Genomic DNA, 18253 nt, shown 5'->3' with positions numbered 1-18253 from the left:
ATAACGAACCTTCGGAATAACGCCACTAATGTTCGGATTAACGAACCCTTTTTCATTTCGGATTAACGAACCTCTAGGTATAGGGAATTTGCGTGTTTCGGATTAACGAACCTTCGGAATAACGAACAGCACCCGCGTAATCGTAGCGAATAAGGATCAACACAACACCACTTATGAAAACTCACTGTACTGCAGGCCATTGAAGCTCAGTCGGAGACCTGGACCAGCGCTACCCCAGGTCTGTGGGTTGACTCTGATGTAGCGACCGAACAAAGGCGGGCTAAACGACTCCGTGACGATCTGATTGGTACCAGAACCGTCATTGCCAGCGATGAGCTGTTCACAAAAGGGACAAGCCAACATTGTCATGTATAATTAATTTGTATCCAAAAGATGCTGACTTCATTTTCACGAAAAAATAAAGATTACTTTATCATGTCATCTACATATTTCCAAACAAATAAATTCCAAAGATTTATGAACCATTATTTCTTTACCCCACTATCGTCAGAGCATAATGCAGAGTGAGAACGAAAATGATACTACAAGCATTTTTAGATAAAGCTGTCATAGATGCGTATAAAAACAAGTGCATTTCAGCATATCTGCCGGTAATGATACATTTATTTTAACGGAATATCAGTACATCATGTCCTTTTGATTTTTTATTTGTTCACGATAAGTCACTTGAATTGTCGCTATGGTATATCTAGATTCTTGCTTTTTTTCAAGAATGATTCAGGCAAAAAAAAAGTTAAAATGAAATACAAAATGAAGGATAACAAACAACAATTCCTTCATTGTCCTTATTTAGGCAAACTGTGAATAGCGTATATCTTGCGCTTTTGTCGAAGAATACAAACCAATACATATAACACATTAATCAAATTTGCCATGAGGAGATGACACACATTTAAATAAGTTACGGTATTCGCAAAATGCACTACAGCATCCCTAAACGTTGTGACTCATGGTAGATGCCTGCGCATTTAATAGTGCAAAGTATTCCGATAGAAGATGTATCAAAGGTAATTTTCGGGAAAGAGAAACGATAGAGAAAATAAAAAATGGATATAGATTAAAGAGAAACAGGAAAAATTGATGGTCATACAGAATTATTGGTAGATAGGTATATACGTAGATAGATGGATAAATAGATGGATAGATAGATAGATAGACATTGATAGAAAATAGATAGACAGATAGACAGATAGATTTGAGAAATGACTGACAAAATGTACATACAGACACCATCATTTATATCAAAGGAAAGGAGGTAAACGCAGACAAACGGATTTTTGCTCGTTCGACTTACCACAGGTTCGTCTCGATGTGTGTAGTCAATGAAATTGGTACCACCCATCGAATACTGGACGTAGAACGAGGCTACGTACTTATTGGCGTTCGTGTTATGTCCCTGTACCGAGATCTATGTAGAAGGGTTTTAGGGAAAATAATTAGAATAAGGAATCACAAACTCAACATTCGATGTGCATTTGATGTTTTCGATCACATTCAAATATTCTCACTTCAATGATTAAACGACAGTGACAAAGTATTTTTTGAAATGCACTTTTTTTTTCTAAAATTTTGAATGTCTGCTATCATTTCGGGATAGGATTTAAGTTGAAGTGTAGTTTAGATGCGAATCCCATTATTTTTTTTAATGAGAATTAATACTGCAGAGAGTGTGATGAGGTTCTTTTTGAGTATTTGTGAATGATAAAAAAAAAAAATCACTGGAATTATGATCTGATCACCTCTCTCTCTTCAAAAAGATTGCAACAACAACATACAACAACGAACATCACTACGAGCTCGCCAAAAGAGGATCTATGACTTGAGATATGGAGGACCAACAGTATACCTGAGAAACAAGGGTACCGAAGAGAAAATCAACCATGATCCACTGGTTTGTATCGACAGTATCGGGAATCCAACAACCTGTAAAGAGATAGAGAAGAAGCGAGGGGGGTGAGGGAAGGAAAGAGAGATAGAGAAAGAGAAATATAGATAGAAGAAAGAAAGAAAGAGGAAGAAGATCGGTTGTTTTTCTTTTTAATTTCATTTTCAATTCATTTCTGCAACTTTTTTTTTGAAGAATAGAATGTACAAACGAGAAAACACTAACAGTGATTTTGATTAGACAGCATTTTCTAAGAGAACTCAAGCGCTAGTGTTCAAACAAAATAATTAAATCATTTGGAATCGAAAATAAAATAAACTGTTGCATTTTTACTTTCATGTTTATGTTCATCGTTACAGGGGTTAGAGTGTTACAAAAAAAAAATACGTAATGATGGTTGACGAAATGGCAGCCCTCTTCTGACAAAACGACAAAAAATAACTATCAGCAAAGTGCGATTTTATCATGAATTACCTAAATGTTTACATAATGTTTTCCTTTACTTTAGTACTATACGCCTTTATACTTAGTATTATAGTTGCACAAAAAAAAAATCGTATGTTTGCAACGCATATAAAATGACACTTGAAAAAATGATAATGTTTTGGGGTTTTTTTTATCAATTATGATACTAAAGCTACAACTCCCCGAACATATGTGACCGTGCACCTCAAAACGAACATAAAGTCGCACACACTGAGTTTGCGTGAGGACTGAAAATAAGTGAAATGGGTTAACCTAGCCGAACTTGACTTTTTCATATTTTTCTGAAAGAGCGGGTCTTCTTTCACATTATGCAAAAATTTGGTATCATAAAACAGGCAGGAAAGTGTGTTTTTTTAGCAGTTTATCTCGAACATTTTTGGTAGAATAGTGTGATTAGGTGTGTCTTTAGAATCCCTTTTTCATTTCTGAAAAACCTTGTCCACCCTCTTCACTTTCAACTCTAATAACTTTTGAAAGGATAAAGCTACTGCTTTGAAAGTTGGCATTAATTATGGACAGAATAGGTTAATGAGGCATGTTTAATTTCAGTTTAATCTGATAATCCCTTCATTGTTGTTACTCTGGTGGTTTACTTCCTGTTTTTTGTCCCATTCATCGCACAGCCAGCACGGTTTGGTAAAGATTAAGCGCTTGAATAGGTACTGTACTTCAGAGCCTCTTTTCTCAGTTCACACTTTTCATGAGTTTGTGCTTTCTTTCCAATATTTAGATAGGTTAGGAGAGTCCATTTGATTTGAGTTATACATCATTTTAAAGCTTAAAGTCTGCTCTTTCAGAATATGGTCTTAACTAAAAATTCATGTCTGGCGACTTTTTGTTTGTTTTGAGGTGCAGGGTCACATATGGCAAACAAACTAACTCCGATGAAAAGAAAAAAAAAATCAAAAAATATTGCATTTGTTTCCGTGCATTCTGTTAATTTCTGTAGAGATATCGATCTCTCTGTCGTTTGCTTGTTTGTTTGGGTTTTTTTTCCACGTTGTTACAGCCCTGGAACTTATGGTAATACCATTGTAGTTCAGGCGCCCCTTGTATGCCTGCCTGGACGAGGTCTCCGTCGATGCCGTGATCTGCGAGTTGGCAACCGTGCTCGTCGATGACACGCCGAGATCTTCCATGGCATCGGTGTAGCTGCCCTTCACTAAAAGGGAAAGAACGACAACTTACATCATGACTGTCACTGCTTCTTTGGGTGTTTTTTTTTTTCTACTTTGACATTTTGTGTGTGTTTCGGGGAAGCTTTTTTTTTTCGTGGTAAATTCTTTATTTTCATAATTCAAATATCTATAATCAAGTAGCAAATACTTATTGGAATACTAGCTGCAAATCTTTAGCGTGTTTCTGTGTTTGTTTGGTTGTTGTTGTTTTTTTGGTGACTATGATTTTGACATTTTCAACTGATTTTGGAATAAAGGATACGACAAGTGTGTGTTTGTGTGTGCAGACACGTCATTAAATGTTCATCGCTTTTCGTGACAAAAGCATAATTCAAGTGGAGACTTATCTGCAGTTCAGTTGCACACGTTTAAGCTAATTGCGTCATCACCTCTTGCAGTTTCTGGTTACAACTGATGTCACATCTAAGTATGAACATATCAGACTTTAATATTCAATATTTTTCCTTGAGCTTATATTCTTTACGATTTTGTTTTCCTGATTTTAGTGCAGTTATGAACATCAACTTCATTTTGATTCTGGTGTTTGTTTGTTTGTTTGTTTGTTTGTTTTGTTTCTTTTTCCATCTGAGAAGATTGTTTGATAGCCCGTATTCAGCTGTAACAGCTGGTGTGTAATCGCACATTAAGATGTTACAAAAAGAGAAAAACTAAACAGAAAGGATCATTCTGGACAAAGTATTAAATATTCGAAAATGAAAAAAAAAGCAACAACAAGCAATCCAGATTTGCTTTAATAAGGGTGGTATCCATGGTAACTGGCGAACGATAATGGTGTTGTTATGATAGTAGTAGTAGTAGTAGTAGTAGTAGTAGTAGTAGCTATAATGATAATGATGATGATAATAATAATGATAATAGTAATAACAATAATAGTAAGAATAATAACAATTATGATAATAATCACAATAATAATAATAATAATAACAATAATGATAATGATGATAACAATCACAAAATTAATCACAATAATAATAAAAATGAAAAATAATAATACAAATCCTCACCGTAAGTGCGAAGTCTCCAGTCTGTCGGCGAGTTGTAGTACCATCCGTAATACACACCGGTATCTTCGACCACGCTGACATCCGTCCTGATAGCTGGAGGTGCATTAGGTGCCCAACCAAGAACAAAGATCTTTTAGCATCATCAACCAACCCCCAAGTCTAGTTCACTTTTAATCTCAATTTGTAATGCCATGACATGACAATTTGTAATGCCATGATGTTGACAACGTTTCAATGCATTAATTTTGTCTTAGCTTTGACCCAGCGTTAAATTTAGACAAAATTAATCTGTAATTTCTGTCACTAGTTGATATCATAGGATTCATGACGGGGTATCATAAAGTTTCAAAAATTTGTCATTGTTTTCACTTTGTGTTTATGAAAGCTGTTAATCTAAATTGAAAGATTAGTGCTCAGTTATAAACATACAATACAAATCATTACTAATTTATTATGTTACTTATTACTATCGAATTACTGTATTATTGATGATCAATATGATAATCAGATGCCAGAGAGACCAAGAGAGAAAGATGGAAGGGAGAGAGGCAAAATCTATATCTACTTTCATATTTTTGACACTTCGCACATTCAGTATATGAGAGTGAGCGATAAAAATCACACGAACACTCACAATCATGGCAGCCGTAGACGTCGACCCGCATGGCGATTATCCCGTTCCACGTCTGGGGGTGGAAGCGTATGTAACGCGCCTCGAAAGGCGTGTCGAAGGTGACTCTGCTCACGGTATCCTGCTCCGAATTGCCGACGCAGATCTGCGAAATGAAAATCCATTTTGAAATGGGTGATGGTTCGCCAGTCCGACAAGTAATTTGATTCCATCATACACCTTGATGTTCGTTAATCCGAAAACGATCTTAAAACATTAATTGTAGCTTTGTTGTGGTTGTTGTTGTTGTTATTATTATAGTTGTTTCAATGGTTTTTCATATCGAGATTAACACTTGACCGTGGTAATTGTGTATATCACATCTCGATAAAAGAAAATGCAACAGTTCTGATTACTCCTTCTGTGTGTGTGTGTGTGTGTGTGTGTGTGTGTGTGTGTGTGTGTGTGAAATCAATCACAAATTAGCCCTGATGGGTTCAGCTATGTTCTTTCTCTTTCTCTTCATTTCCCTGTTTCCCTCTCTCTCCGTCTCTCTCTCTCTCTCTCTTCCACTTGTGTGTTGTGCTCTTTCAGATCTCTTCATCTACCTCACCCATTTTTCTTATTCATAAAAAGTCCCTGTCAAACCATCCATAGACTATTTTTATTGTTCTTATTGTTGTTTGATGTGATCTGTAAGCGTATATGTAACGAATATGATTTATGGAAAAGAAATTAAATTAGAAAGATTAAAAAAAAAAAAAACAAATTGATTTATTAATGAAACTAAACAAACACACAAACAGACAAACATCCCTGCTGGAAAGAACACAGAATCCTACAGTTTGAAATACAATGTTAAACACAGTTTGAACACATTGTGAAATCTCTTCACACTGTTAAATTCGAGGGTTTAAACCCGTAGCGTATGGGAACCTGGTAGCCTGTGCATTAAGTCTATGGGCATTTCAGAATTCAGTACTGAACGAGTTAACAATGTGAACTCATGGTCAATCATCAATTCACAGTGTGAAACTGAACATTAATGTGTGAACTTTCTGTGAAAGAAAAAGATCCCACACCACAGTGTGAAATGATCTTCACACTGTTATCAAAATTCGAGCGTTTTCGCACAGTCAACTTTGTGAACACATTGTGAACACACTGCGAGACACTGTGTTCGTTCCAGCAGGGAAAAGTGCGATATGTCAATGCTTAACGAATAGGTCTACCTTGTCTGATCCACTTTCCTGTACGTAGGTCCAGGTAGAGTCGTCGAAACTGTGGCTGACTTTGTACGTCTCCACCCACTGCGCATTACCATTACCACGACTCTGTGTGGCCACCTGTAAAAGTGCGCAGTTATTAGAGCATTTAAAGGAGACCTCCGGATGATTTTCAGATTTTTACGTTTGAACAACTATAAAATTAGTTATACTGAGGACAGAGTTTCAGAATTTATGATAATTGGGATGAAGAATAAGAATATTTTCAAAATTTATAACAAATCGAAATGAACAAGGATGATGACATGGCAGAGTCACTATAAGAATGCATGAGTTGGGGCTCAAGAAAGCAGAACAAAAGAAGAAGGCATGCATAGATTGTACACAGGTGAACTCGCAAGCAAGCGGTATTGTAATGGAATTACACTGCTACATTTCTGAAATATGTGAACCTCCTATGTCATCATCCTTGTTCAGTGTAATTTGTTTAAGGTTTTTCAAAGTATTGTTTCTCTGCTCAAGTACCACAATAAATTCCACAAATCTATACATGGGGTTGTCGATTTATGTACGACATGATGTGAAATTAATGAATTCGTCTTGAGAAACTTTTTTTTTTGGCGGTACAGATCACGTGGTCACCCTCATTGTTCAACTTCTGAGTTAATGCCCTTAGTTATGTGAAATTGCAGACAGATCAGGCCGAACTTCAAGTTCTTCAAAACTTTAAATCATTGAAATTACAACAGGAGATCATAATGAAGTTTTTTAAACATTTGAGAAATATCTTCTTAACAATTTACGAAATACAATTTTAAGAACTCAGAGGCTTTGAACAATTTTGCTTATTTTCAAATGAGCGACAAAGAGCTCAGACGAAAGAAAAATCTTCTTTGTTGTTGTGGTTTCATTTAACTCTTTAGAGTAACGCATTTGTTGTTCTGTTGTTGTTGTTGTTGTTGTTTTGGGGTTGGGATATAATAGGTGTGTCTTACAAGACTTTTTTTTTTCATTTAATACCTCCTTAAACACACTCTTTACTTTCAGTTCTTCTACCTTTTGAAAGAATGATTCTATTTTTTTGAAAGTTGGGAGTAATCATGAATAGAATGTGTCGATGCTTGATTACGGCTTAATCTGATGATCCCTTCATTGTCGTTGCTATGGAATCATACTACTTTGTTTGTTTTTGTTTTGTTTTGTTTTTGTTTTGTTTGTTGTTGTTGTTGTTGTTGTTGTTTTTGTTTTTGTGTTTTTTTTGTTTTTGTGTTGTTGTTTTTTTTTTTTGTTTTTTTTTTTGGGGGGGGGGTCCCATTCATTGTACAGAGCACAGCTTGCAGGTTTGTAAACACTACGCTCTTGAATAGACCCTTTTCTTTAGAGCCTGTTTTCTCCGTACACACTTTTCCAGTGTGTACTTTCTTTCCGTTATTCAGATAGATTAGATGGTCCATCTGAATCGAGCTATACTTCATTTTCAAGCTTAGAGTCTGCTCTTTCGCAATCTGCCCCTCGCTGAAAAATCCGTGTCTAATGGGGAATTTTGTGTTGGTTCTGTGGTTACCATGGTTACCCACCCCTGTGATCAAAGGAACCGTGTTTTGTCCCAGGTCGATTTTCAGCCACTGATTCGTGTCGTCAGATCCCGCCACCCAGCCGTACTGGGCCTCATTCGAATGAAGCCGTCCCCTCCCGGGTCCGAAGTTGGTGTTCCATCGGAAACTCGAAGCGGTCATTTGCGTGTTTGGTATGATGCTTTTACTCTGCACTCCTAGGGGTTCCCTGCATGTTTGATATACTGTATAAGAAAAAGAAGAAAAACACAAAGAGAGAAGTTATATACATAAGATAATGTAACCACGCAACACAAAATCTACGAAACACAAACTCACACGCTTCGATTTTATGTGAAAATTCAAAATAAGCAAAATGGGTAAATCTACTTAATTTTGAGGTTTTTGATATGTATAATATTTTTGACAGAATCATGTTTTTACTACGCACAATTCAGAAGTTCGGGATTATAGAATGGATGGGAAATAGAGGGGGGTGCATATTTTCCAACACATTTCTTTTTGGTAGAATTTCTTTTAAAACCCCTCACACACTCTTCACTTTCATTGCTAATAACTTTTTATCTGATAATCCTACTACTTAAAAAGTTGGTATTATTCATGAATGAATGATATAGTAACACTTTAAAATAATGTGTACTTTCTTTCCATTATTAACATAGCTTAGGGAAGTCAATTTGCTTTGACTTATTTTACATACGAAAGCTTAGAGTGAGCCTTTTCAAAATCTGCTGTTTTTTATCTAAAACATCTATGTCTGACGACTTTTTTGGTGGTGTTGTGATGCAGGGTCACATAACTCTTTGCCATGAAGGCCTGATAAAGTGGCAAAGATATGCCGGTAGGCTATTATTATATTTGCCAGATACAGAAGTTTCTGATGATTATTATAATGAATTGTTTCGTTTTATTCTAATGAGCCACGAAAACCGCTAAAAGATAACTATAACACTCAGCGGCCACCAGACACACACGTTAGAATCGCCCTTGCAATATTAGGCACGTAGAAGATATCGGGTTTGCGAAACTATGTAATGTAAGAAATTGTGAAACTTTTACATTTAAGCAGGTTATAATTTTTACACATCATATTTTTTAGTCTTTTTTTTTCCAGCCTAATCACTCTTTTTCACAGTTCGTTACTTTTTTCTTTTTCTTTTTTTTTGGGGGGGGGGGCGGGGGGTGTCAACTTCCTGCATGTAATTGCATAAAGTTACGGAATGACCACTCATATGCTATGTAACCTCAGAGTTCCTACACCCGACTGCATTATGCTATTAAACTCGCTAAGTGAAAAAAAAAAATCAAACTGAGGAGAAAGAAAAATATTGCACTTATGTATTACAGGGCTAATATCCATGAGACTTGATTTTACTGTTATTATTAATAATAATGGTGATAAATAATCATAATACATTCATTGAGAGTCTGTTGAAAATACACACAGATTGAGGTGTTTAATAAAACAAGGGATTGAAAAAAAAAAATAGAAAACCACCACGAAGAACTATGCTCAAGTCCTCAAGACGAAGCAGTATAGATTATCTTCATATTGTTTTGACAATATGAAAGGAAACAAAAGAGAAGAACAAACTCGCTATAGGTACATCAAAATGAGTTACAGAAGTGTGCCTTCAGGCACTTGGACAGAGTCATCACATGATGCTGTCTTGAAATTGCCTGTGAATTTTCCCTTTCGCTTCTTTGATAGTTTGTTTGTTTGTGCGGCTGTTTTAGTGTCCATGCGCAAGACAGTGCGTTAAGCTCTCATTCGTTAAAAAAAAAAGAAAAAAAATGCCCTGCTTCTTTTCCCCCACATCATGTATTGCTTGTTGTAGCCTTATTTTATTCCTAATGAGCGTCGTGTTTTCTAGGGGTACAAAACAAAACAAAACAAAATAAAAGTTCTGCTCTTTCTTACCTTGGTCTGTGAGTCTGGCGCAGTATGTGTAAACTATGGTGCCATTGCCATAAGGATCCAAATTCTGCCATCCCTCTGAGCCAGAACACTCAGCCGCTGGAGGGGAAGGTCAAAGGTCATACAAAAACTCTAGATTTTCTTTTTTCAAACGCACAAATTGTTCTTATGAGCAACAACAAAAACACTGAACAATGACTTAAAAATCTATATGCATTACACAAAAGTGTTTTACATTAAAAATGCAAACGATTATTTTTTCTTTAAAAAATGTTTTACGTTGGTATGGTACCGTCATAAAGGTCATTGATTCATGGGAGCTATTTAAAAGACAATTTTATTCATAAGACCGCTCATGACGTATGAATATTCTCCCTTTGTTTTTGTGGGTTGTTCTTTTTTTTCTTTTCTCTCTCTCTTTCTCTCTCTCTCTCTCTCTCTCTTGCGGGGGGGGGGTCCTTAACAGTATACTTGGCAGTACATATTGAACCATGCAACACCATGGCCATAATTTTTATTGACTGCAGTTATTTATTTTATTTTATTTTTTTTTTTACTTTTTTTTCCTAAGACTCAGATCTGCAGAGAGCCCAAAAGGACAGACCATAGAAGGCATGCTAAAAGAAACAAACACTTAAACAAAACAAAAGCAAGCCCGGAAAAAAAGAAAACAACAGCAAGGAGGAAACGATTACTTACCACCACTTGATGCAGACGTTGTAGCTGTATAAAGTGGAGAAGTGGAAATAAGAATACAACTCCAATGAATTGTCTTATTCCTTAAGATATCTCAATTTTTTCAAGCTTTATACCATTTCAAGAGGGAAACTGTGATGCTTATAACTTATCTCTAATTATTGTTCTCATTGTAATACTTGATGACAGTCAAAGCATTTAACTTCTTTTTGCAAATTGTTTGTGGATTTCATTATGTGATCATAATAGTATAAATATCCGTTTAAATAAGACATCCCAAACTCATGTTTGTATCACGTTTGTAGAGATGCATTAAATAAGAAAATGTGCATTGCATCTGTATTCTTTTAAACGATGAGCGTAACTACAAATTGGCGACTGACCAGTTGTAAAATGGTGCGCCTTACTGCCTTAAGTTACGTCAATTTGTTTTAGAAGTTTCACAGACAGCGTAAACAAGAAATGAACAAATGTGATTATTATAGACATGTATAATAGCAAGCGCAGTTGTAGCATAAGCATGAAACCCATGATGCAGGCAGCAGCTGCTTAGTACAATAGTCATGTACTGTTAAAGTAATCTCCTTTCCAGGACATGCATTCTTTTTTGTTATAATCAAATTAGGGTACAACACTATTTTTGTGTGTTTGTATTCTAAATTCAATGAATGCGGAAAACATGCATGAAAACATGTCAGTTCGTTCGTATGGTGTTTCCGCAAGCCCCTTACAGATTCTTTTACAAAATAGTTGAAGATAGGAAGACATATTTTCATATCTAAGTAACAAGGCCTTGGCAATACGACAGACAAGTATAATGTAAGGTAACTTACCCGGAAAAGCGGTAGCTGCAATAACGGAGGGACCAAAAGAAACAGTGAAATATAAAGAAAATGTCATTAGCTTGTAACTTCAAAATCAGTAAATATGTTATGAAGATTTAGCGTGAAGTTATCTCAGGAAGAGTATTACTATCATGCTTCCTTTTTCAGCGAAAAGAAAAATAATCTCGTCAGGTAATAATGTGAAATATGTGGAGGTTATCAGAATTTCTTCAAAGTGCAGATTAGACGAAATAACACTCACATGGACCATAGGCTGTCTTTTCGTGCAAATTGTTAGCAAATGGTAACTACAGACTGTATGACGTCACTGTTGATGATAGACATCAACACTGTGACACTACCATCATCACTAATACAAGATTTAAAAGCTGGACGCGATAAATATAAACATACATAGCAGACATCTAACTCAATTCTTCTGTGATTATTGACTAATTGTGTCATTTACTGAACACTTGGCCGTATAGACCTTTGGGAGAAAGCGGAAAAATGTTTGCACGGTGCACTTTAAATCTGGTGGCAACTTGGCGACGACGGCAATGCAGCCGAAGTGTCTACGTTATCGTTAGCGATTTGTGTGAACGATTCTTGAATATATACCTCTTTTTACAAATTCACATCATTTATTGATTGTTTGCCATTACTCATTTTCCCAATACACTAAACAATTATGATAATGATTAACAGCTGAGCACACGCGTAGGTATGCTTGTGTATTTTATGTAACAAAATGTTTGTGCGAATTCGCTAATTACGTCTAATTTTCGTCATATAGTCAGCTATCGTGTACACAAGATCGTTTGGAAATTTCCCATATTATGTTATGTTCTGTGAAAGAAAAAAAAATAAAAAAAACAAATTAAAGTGCAAAGAATGCATATTATGACGCCACTTACGCAAATGATCACCACAGCCATAAACCTCCACGGCAAAAGCGATGTTGTTTGTCCAGGTAGCCATTGTGAATTTGATGTACCGACCCGACATCGGAGTTTGGTAGAGATAAAAGGTGTCAATATCCTGGGGCTGGGGTTGTGGGGGGGGGGGGGGAGGTGGAGAATATTTGATTAGAATAGTCTCGTGAACGAATATTCTAGACTTCTACAAAAATAGTTTCTTCCATTTCGAAAAAAAAAAGCGATGCGAGTTCAGTTCAATTCATTTGTATTTCTGCGTTTTATTTTCAAAAAACAAAACATGTTAAAGTGAATATAATTATATATAAATATATATTATAAGTGTCGGCATGACTTCATAAAGAAACATGATTAAAATTAATGTACTTGTGATACAAACGTAAAGCAGGGGGTAGTACACAATAATACCCAAATATAAGAAATCAAATATAAATTTGACAACCTTTGACACGTCTTCCACTCCTCTTACATGTTTCATCAGATCAAACTGAACAATGATACTCAATCGAGATCACGTCACCAACTGTAATTATCTCACTATGTCCGAGAGGGGACATATTTTCAGTCTATTCCCTCCCACTCCACATAAGAGTCAACATTAAAATGAGTTTCTATGTGTTCCCTCCGTATAAAAACAAGTTGGTTGCGTTACCTCAGCGAATTCCGTCTGAGAACTGTAGCTGCTTCCGTCGCTGCTGTATGTCATGTAGAATGTATCGGCCTGGTTTGAGCTGTCGCGGTCTCCGCGAGATTTGAACTGAAATGTGACGAAACATGGAATTAACACGATTGTATGGGAGCAATGGTGTAAAGAAATCTTATGATAAGTTGCCGCTCTTATGGAAAATCATCCTTGCCATTGTGTGCCGTACACATGCAGACTGTGAATGAATTTGGTTCTGCTCATTTGTTCTTCTCACATCCAGTATTAAAGCAGACACATGTTCACTGGTCTTTCCCATTCAAAGCTTCAAAATCTCTTGGTGAAGTTATTTTGAATTGTAAAAAAGAATAATTATTTCAATGATCTTGGCATTTGCTGATGGGCAAAGCCTGAGAATAATCTATTGTACAAATTGTCAGAAGTGAAAGTTGTGCGCATTCCTGCAAATGTAACAGAACATGATATTTTTAATTCTGCTATTGCCTGTTAGCACTGCGTTCTAGAACTTCTTACCCCACTTATGTACGCATCCACCGATAGGTCAATCAGGAGGTACTCCGAATTCGAGTTTGACGAAGGCATCCAAACTGCAGAGTAAGTCACAGGAAGTTTGATACATAAAACATTAGAATTGTTACAAATACAAACAAACGACCAAACAAACACACATACACACTTGCATAGACACAATCAATAAGCGTTATGTATCATACAATACAAAGCTGACTTACTACTTCGTACAATGTCCGTTTGCATTAATACATAATTATTTTTGAAACTCATTGAAACTGATTTTAAGTTTACAATTATTATGTGCTGTCATGAAAAGAATCGTTTATTTCCAACGAAGCACCCAATCTCAATTCCCACAAGGTGAAATATATCCCTGTATTATATTAACGCTGATAACCCTTACTTTGAACGTTCATAGAAAAAATAAAAGAAGACGAAAATTGCAAGACCTATAAAGTCGCAATTGCTTCAACTTCTTCCAACTACTAGCACATTAAATTTTAGTTCCACACCAAGTGTTTACAAAAACAGCTTAACATTTCTTCTCCTCAACAATCCTCTGGAAATACATCGATGTATTTTTGATTCACCCAGGCAGTATTACAAAAACACGTAATTCAATCTGTTTAATTGTGAAAGTCACGGATAGAACATTTTGTGACTCGTCCAAGTCACTTCTTCAGCTCTGTCTTGCTCGACGGATTTTACCAATACAAAGCCCATCACAGGTGAATGTTCACCCCCAGACAGAGCTGAAAAAGCGACTCGGACGAGTCACGAAAATGTTATCTCCGTGATTTTCACAATTAATTCCAGTCGAACAGATTCAATCACAAGTTATCAATCTTCTGTATGGAAATGGTGAGATAACCACGGCAATATACCTCCAGACGGTCCGTAGCGACCCTTCCACGCCTCATACCCAGAGGCTGAACTAGACGCAGTCATCTGAGAATTATCAATCCAGTTGTTCCCGACCCCCAACGAAGAGGTGCAGTCCCAAATGTCTAAGTGGAAAGAAAATGAGGTAAACCATGTCAATTATTTGTCAAAACACTAGAGAATTACTTATTCTTTAACTCCAGTGATAATATTTTGAATTATCATCATTACTCTCCAAGACAACACTCATATTATTCAAATTCATGAAATTCTTCCGTCGAGATGTTCGATGTACGTCAATTTGTCAATCAGTTGCAACACTCATATTATGTATAATTATAACCTCATGTAATGTAATGATAGGGAGTGATATTTCTTACATGATATGTTACATGATTGATATCATTGTCTACCTTATAACTTGATATAATCATATTATTGCAATATGTCAGGGGTTCTTCGAAACAATTTCTACCATTTCTGTTTTATGTATGACACGGAAAAATTACCATTCCTGTTCACAATACTGATATAGCGTCCTTCAGATTATAAAATTTTGCATGTTTATAAATTATTATTATAGAAACGTTGGTATGGTAGGCATGGTTGTCTAAAATAACAGTAGAGATTCTTTGTTTGTCTAGCGGTATTCATGTATGTCTAAACACTGAGTCTGGATATTCCCGCTAAATGCCTATCGTCAGCAGTCAGATGTACAACATATTCAACGTCAATTAAAGAATCTGCAGCAGCAAGCGTCTGTTTCCTACTCTTTCCTCCTTCCCTACTTTTCTTCTTCTCCCTCTTCTTCTTCTTCTTCCTCTTCCTTTTCCTTCTTCTACTGCTACTTCTCCTCCTCCTCATCTTCCTCCTCCGACGCCTTTCCTTCTTTCTTTCTTTTTCGTGTGCGCTTGTAAACTCACCAGATGAATCGTCGTAACAGACGGAGACGCTCTCGTAGCCGTGTGTGGCGTTGTAGTAGGCGCGGGCGTACGACGAAGAGGACCAGAAGTATCCAGTAGTATCCTGCATGACCGTTGTATAACCAAGCCACTCGGCGCACGAATGAGCTAAAAGTACAACCGCCACCACCACAACATTACCAATGTTAGAATTACGATATTATTATTGTAATCACTCATATTACCATATTATTACCCTTATATTGTGTAGCAGATATTTGGCTGTAAAAAAAAAAAAAAGAAGAAAATACAGCAAAAAAAAAATGCTTCATGTTTGCCGATCTACTTTTCTTACATTTACAGACCAGTTAGAACTCTGCGTGTTTGTTTGTTGGTTGGTTGGTTGGTTTTTCATTAAAGTAACGCACTAAAGTGCACTTCTTGAAGTTATCGCGTCAATTTGACTTCATGATCATAGCACATGTTCACATAATGAATACAATAGGTTCTATTCCATCTTGAATAGTTATTCTTCTTCGTTCTCAATGCGTTTACGTTGCAGGAATACTCTACATTAGAAGAAGGATAGGGTTGAATAAGACAAAAAATACAGTAGTTTGCCCTTATCCTGAAGCATAAAAAACTCTTCACGAAAAAAAAAAAAAAGAAGTATAATAAGGTCATACAAAATGTTTTAACTTACAATGTATACATAATATATTGGAAAAAAGATTTCTCGTGGATAATGAAATCTATGGATATAAAACACATTAGGAGTTAACAGCCCTATCCACCATCAAACACTCACTCTATTATTCTCAACCCCAACCCCCCCCCCCCCTCGTCTACCCAGAAATGTTACACCATTCCAATTCTATTTATATAATAATATGATTTTCATCAAACTTACTCTCGTAGCACCCGTACAACTCAAGTCTGAGGGCGGGTTTGGACTGGTAGGTGAGAATATCCATTCTGATCACCCGCGCCACGATGGGGTTGTTAAACGTAATGGTTTCTGTTGATCCCTCTTCGGTGTTTCCGTCAAAGACCTGCAACACAATGGTACAGAAATAAATATGTGAAAGAGTGAATGAATGAATGAATAAGAAGCTGTCTGTTGAATGTTTATCAATTGGCAGCATAACGAGGCCCCATCCATTTTCAGCTTAACAGCTCGCGACGATGGTCTAATGTGATCAATTATTAATTTGTCATAATCATTTACTAGAAAAAAAGGTATCTTTTTTTTACTATTATGTTCACTGCACAACACTGTCGCTTATGTTTATTCTTTTTTAATGTTATGTTATCACTTTAAATCACTGCATTAAAGATTTTTCTTTTTTTGCTATTCGTTGTGATTTTGAAATTTGTGTTGAATTTGTATTGCATATTGATTGAATGCGGAAATAAATCAAACTTCACCCAAACAAATATAATGCCATGAAAAGTGTACCCTTACAAAGACACGTGGTCCTTTAGCATTACCTCATGCAAGTTGTGAGCATGCAAGTATCTACTTACGTTTGTTACTGTATGTCGACAATTAAAGTGTATTGATAATAGTTGGATGTTACATTACACGACATGGAGGTTTTCAACCCAGCCGTCTTAAGGAAAGTTACTAACCACTTTAATAACCATTTTTGTTAACGAAGAAGTTCTTTTCGGTGTATATGAACTTTCTGTAACATCAAAGAAACGAATTTCAGAAACGCACTAACAAACGAGTTCTCTTTCAAGTCTGACACACCCAGATTTAATCAATTGTATGAGTAAAATCGTCGTATACTTTGATTCATTTGCACAAAAAGGATTACAGTTCTGAGAGTTTTCTTACCACCACCGTGCTGCTCTCCTCATAGTCAATGAAGTTCGTGCCATCACTGCTGTAGGATATGGAGAAGGTGAGGATGCGCTTGTTCGTCTCACCCGAGTCCATTCGTCCTTCCATTATCAGCTGGTGGATTCAAACATGAAATATACATGACGTCATTCAACTGTTCCATTACAAGAAGCGATGACCAACCAGGCCAGCAAGCAAACTATGGTGTAGGTTTTCCCGCCCAGTTTCATCCGATTTGCATTCGAGTTTAAAAAGAAGGCGCTCAAATTCAAGTGATTTTCGTCAACGCTCTGCTCACACGGTTCATTTTAATTCTTTCATCATTAACATTCGTTTCATGTCATTCATTTTAGAGTCCATTTCATCCAGTTTAGAGGAAAATTCATTCAATTTAATGACACAAAGTGGCATTCAATTCTGCGCCATCAGGTGGATATACCTTCAATTCGTTCATTCATCCAAGTTTAAGTGTATTTGTGACCGTGCACCTCAAAACGAACATAAAGTCGCACACACTGGTTTTGCGTGAGGACTGAAAATAAGTGAAATGGGTCAACCTAGCCGAACTTGACTTTTTCATATTTTCTGAAAGAGCGGGTCTTCTTTTACATTATACTAAAATTTGGTATCATAAAACGGGCAGGAAAGTGTGTTTTTTAGCAGTTTATCTCGAACATTTTTGGTAGAATAGTGTGATTAGGTGTGTCTTTAGAATCCCTTTTTCATTTCTGAAAAACCTTGTCCACACTCTTCACTTTCAACTCTAATAACTTTTGAAAGAATAGTGCTACTGTTTTGAAAGTTGGCATCAATTATGGACAGAATGTGTTAATGAGGCATGCTTAATTTCAGTTTAATCTGATAATCCCTTCATTGTTGTTACTCTGGTGGTTTACTTAGTGTTTTTTGTCCCATTCATCGAACAGCCAGCACGGTTTGGTAGAGATTAAGCGCTTGAATAGACACTGTACTTCAGAGCCTCTTTTCTCAGTTCACACTTTTCCTGAGTTTGTGCTTTCTTTCCAATATTTAGATAGGTTAGGAGAGACCATTTGATTTGAG

The 18253-nt window shown here is 36.2% G+C and overlaps 1 protein-coding gene across 1 annotated transcript in view; it reads right to left on the bottom strand.

Annotated features, from left to right (window-relative positions):
- The window catches only part of LOC140233887 (contactin-associated protein like 5-3-like), a 33728-nt gene that overhangs the window by 12066 nt on the left and 3409 nt on the right, over window positions 1–18253 (bottom strand). Inside the window, exons 3-20 of the mRNA XM_072313974.1 lie at window positions 17186–17305; window positions 16253–16394; window positions 15364–15510; window positions 14443–14565; window positions 13559–13632; window positions 13034–13138; window positions 12361–12490; window positions 11453–11467; window positions 10623–10646; window positions 9927–10022; window positions 8009–8229; window positions 6438–6551; window positions 5230–5371; window positions 4596–4688; window positions 3423–3554; window positions 1868–1944; window positions 1316–1429; window positions 186–336 (exon numbers count right to left, since the gene is read on the bottom strand). Of these exons, the coding sequence (XP_072170075.1) occupies window positions 186–336; window positions 1316–1429; window positions 1868–1944; window positions 3423–3554; window positions 4596–4688; window positions 5230–5371; window positions 6438–6551; window positions 8009–8229; window positions 9927–10022; window positions 10623–10646; window positions 11453–11467; window positions 12361–12490; window positions 13034–13138; window positions 13559–13632; window positions 14443–14565; window positions 15364–15510; window positions 16253–16394; window positions 17186–17305 (2020 nt within the window). The remainder of the gene's footprint in view (window positions 1–185; window positions 337–1315; window positions 1430–1867; window positions 1945–3422; window positions 3555–4595; window positions 4689–5229; window positions 5372–6437; window positions 6552–8008; window positions 8230–9926; window positions 10023–10622; window positions 10647–11452; window positions 11468–12360; window positions 12491–13033; window positions 13139–13558; window positions 13633–14442; window positions 14566–15363; window positions 15511–16252; window positions 16395–17185; window positions 17306–18253) is intronic.

Source organism: Diadema setosum, chromosome 10 (genome assembly GCF_964275005.1).
Source record: "Diadema setosum chromosome 10, eeDiaSeto1, whole genome shotgun sequence".
NCBI classification, from domain to species: domain Eukaryota; kingdom Metazoa; phylum Echinodermata; class Echinoidea; order Diadematoida; family Diadematidae; genus Diadema; species Diadema setosum.
This window is presented reverse-complemented; position numbering and strand designations above follow the sequence as displayed.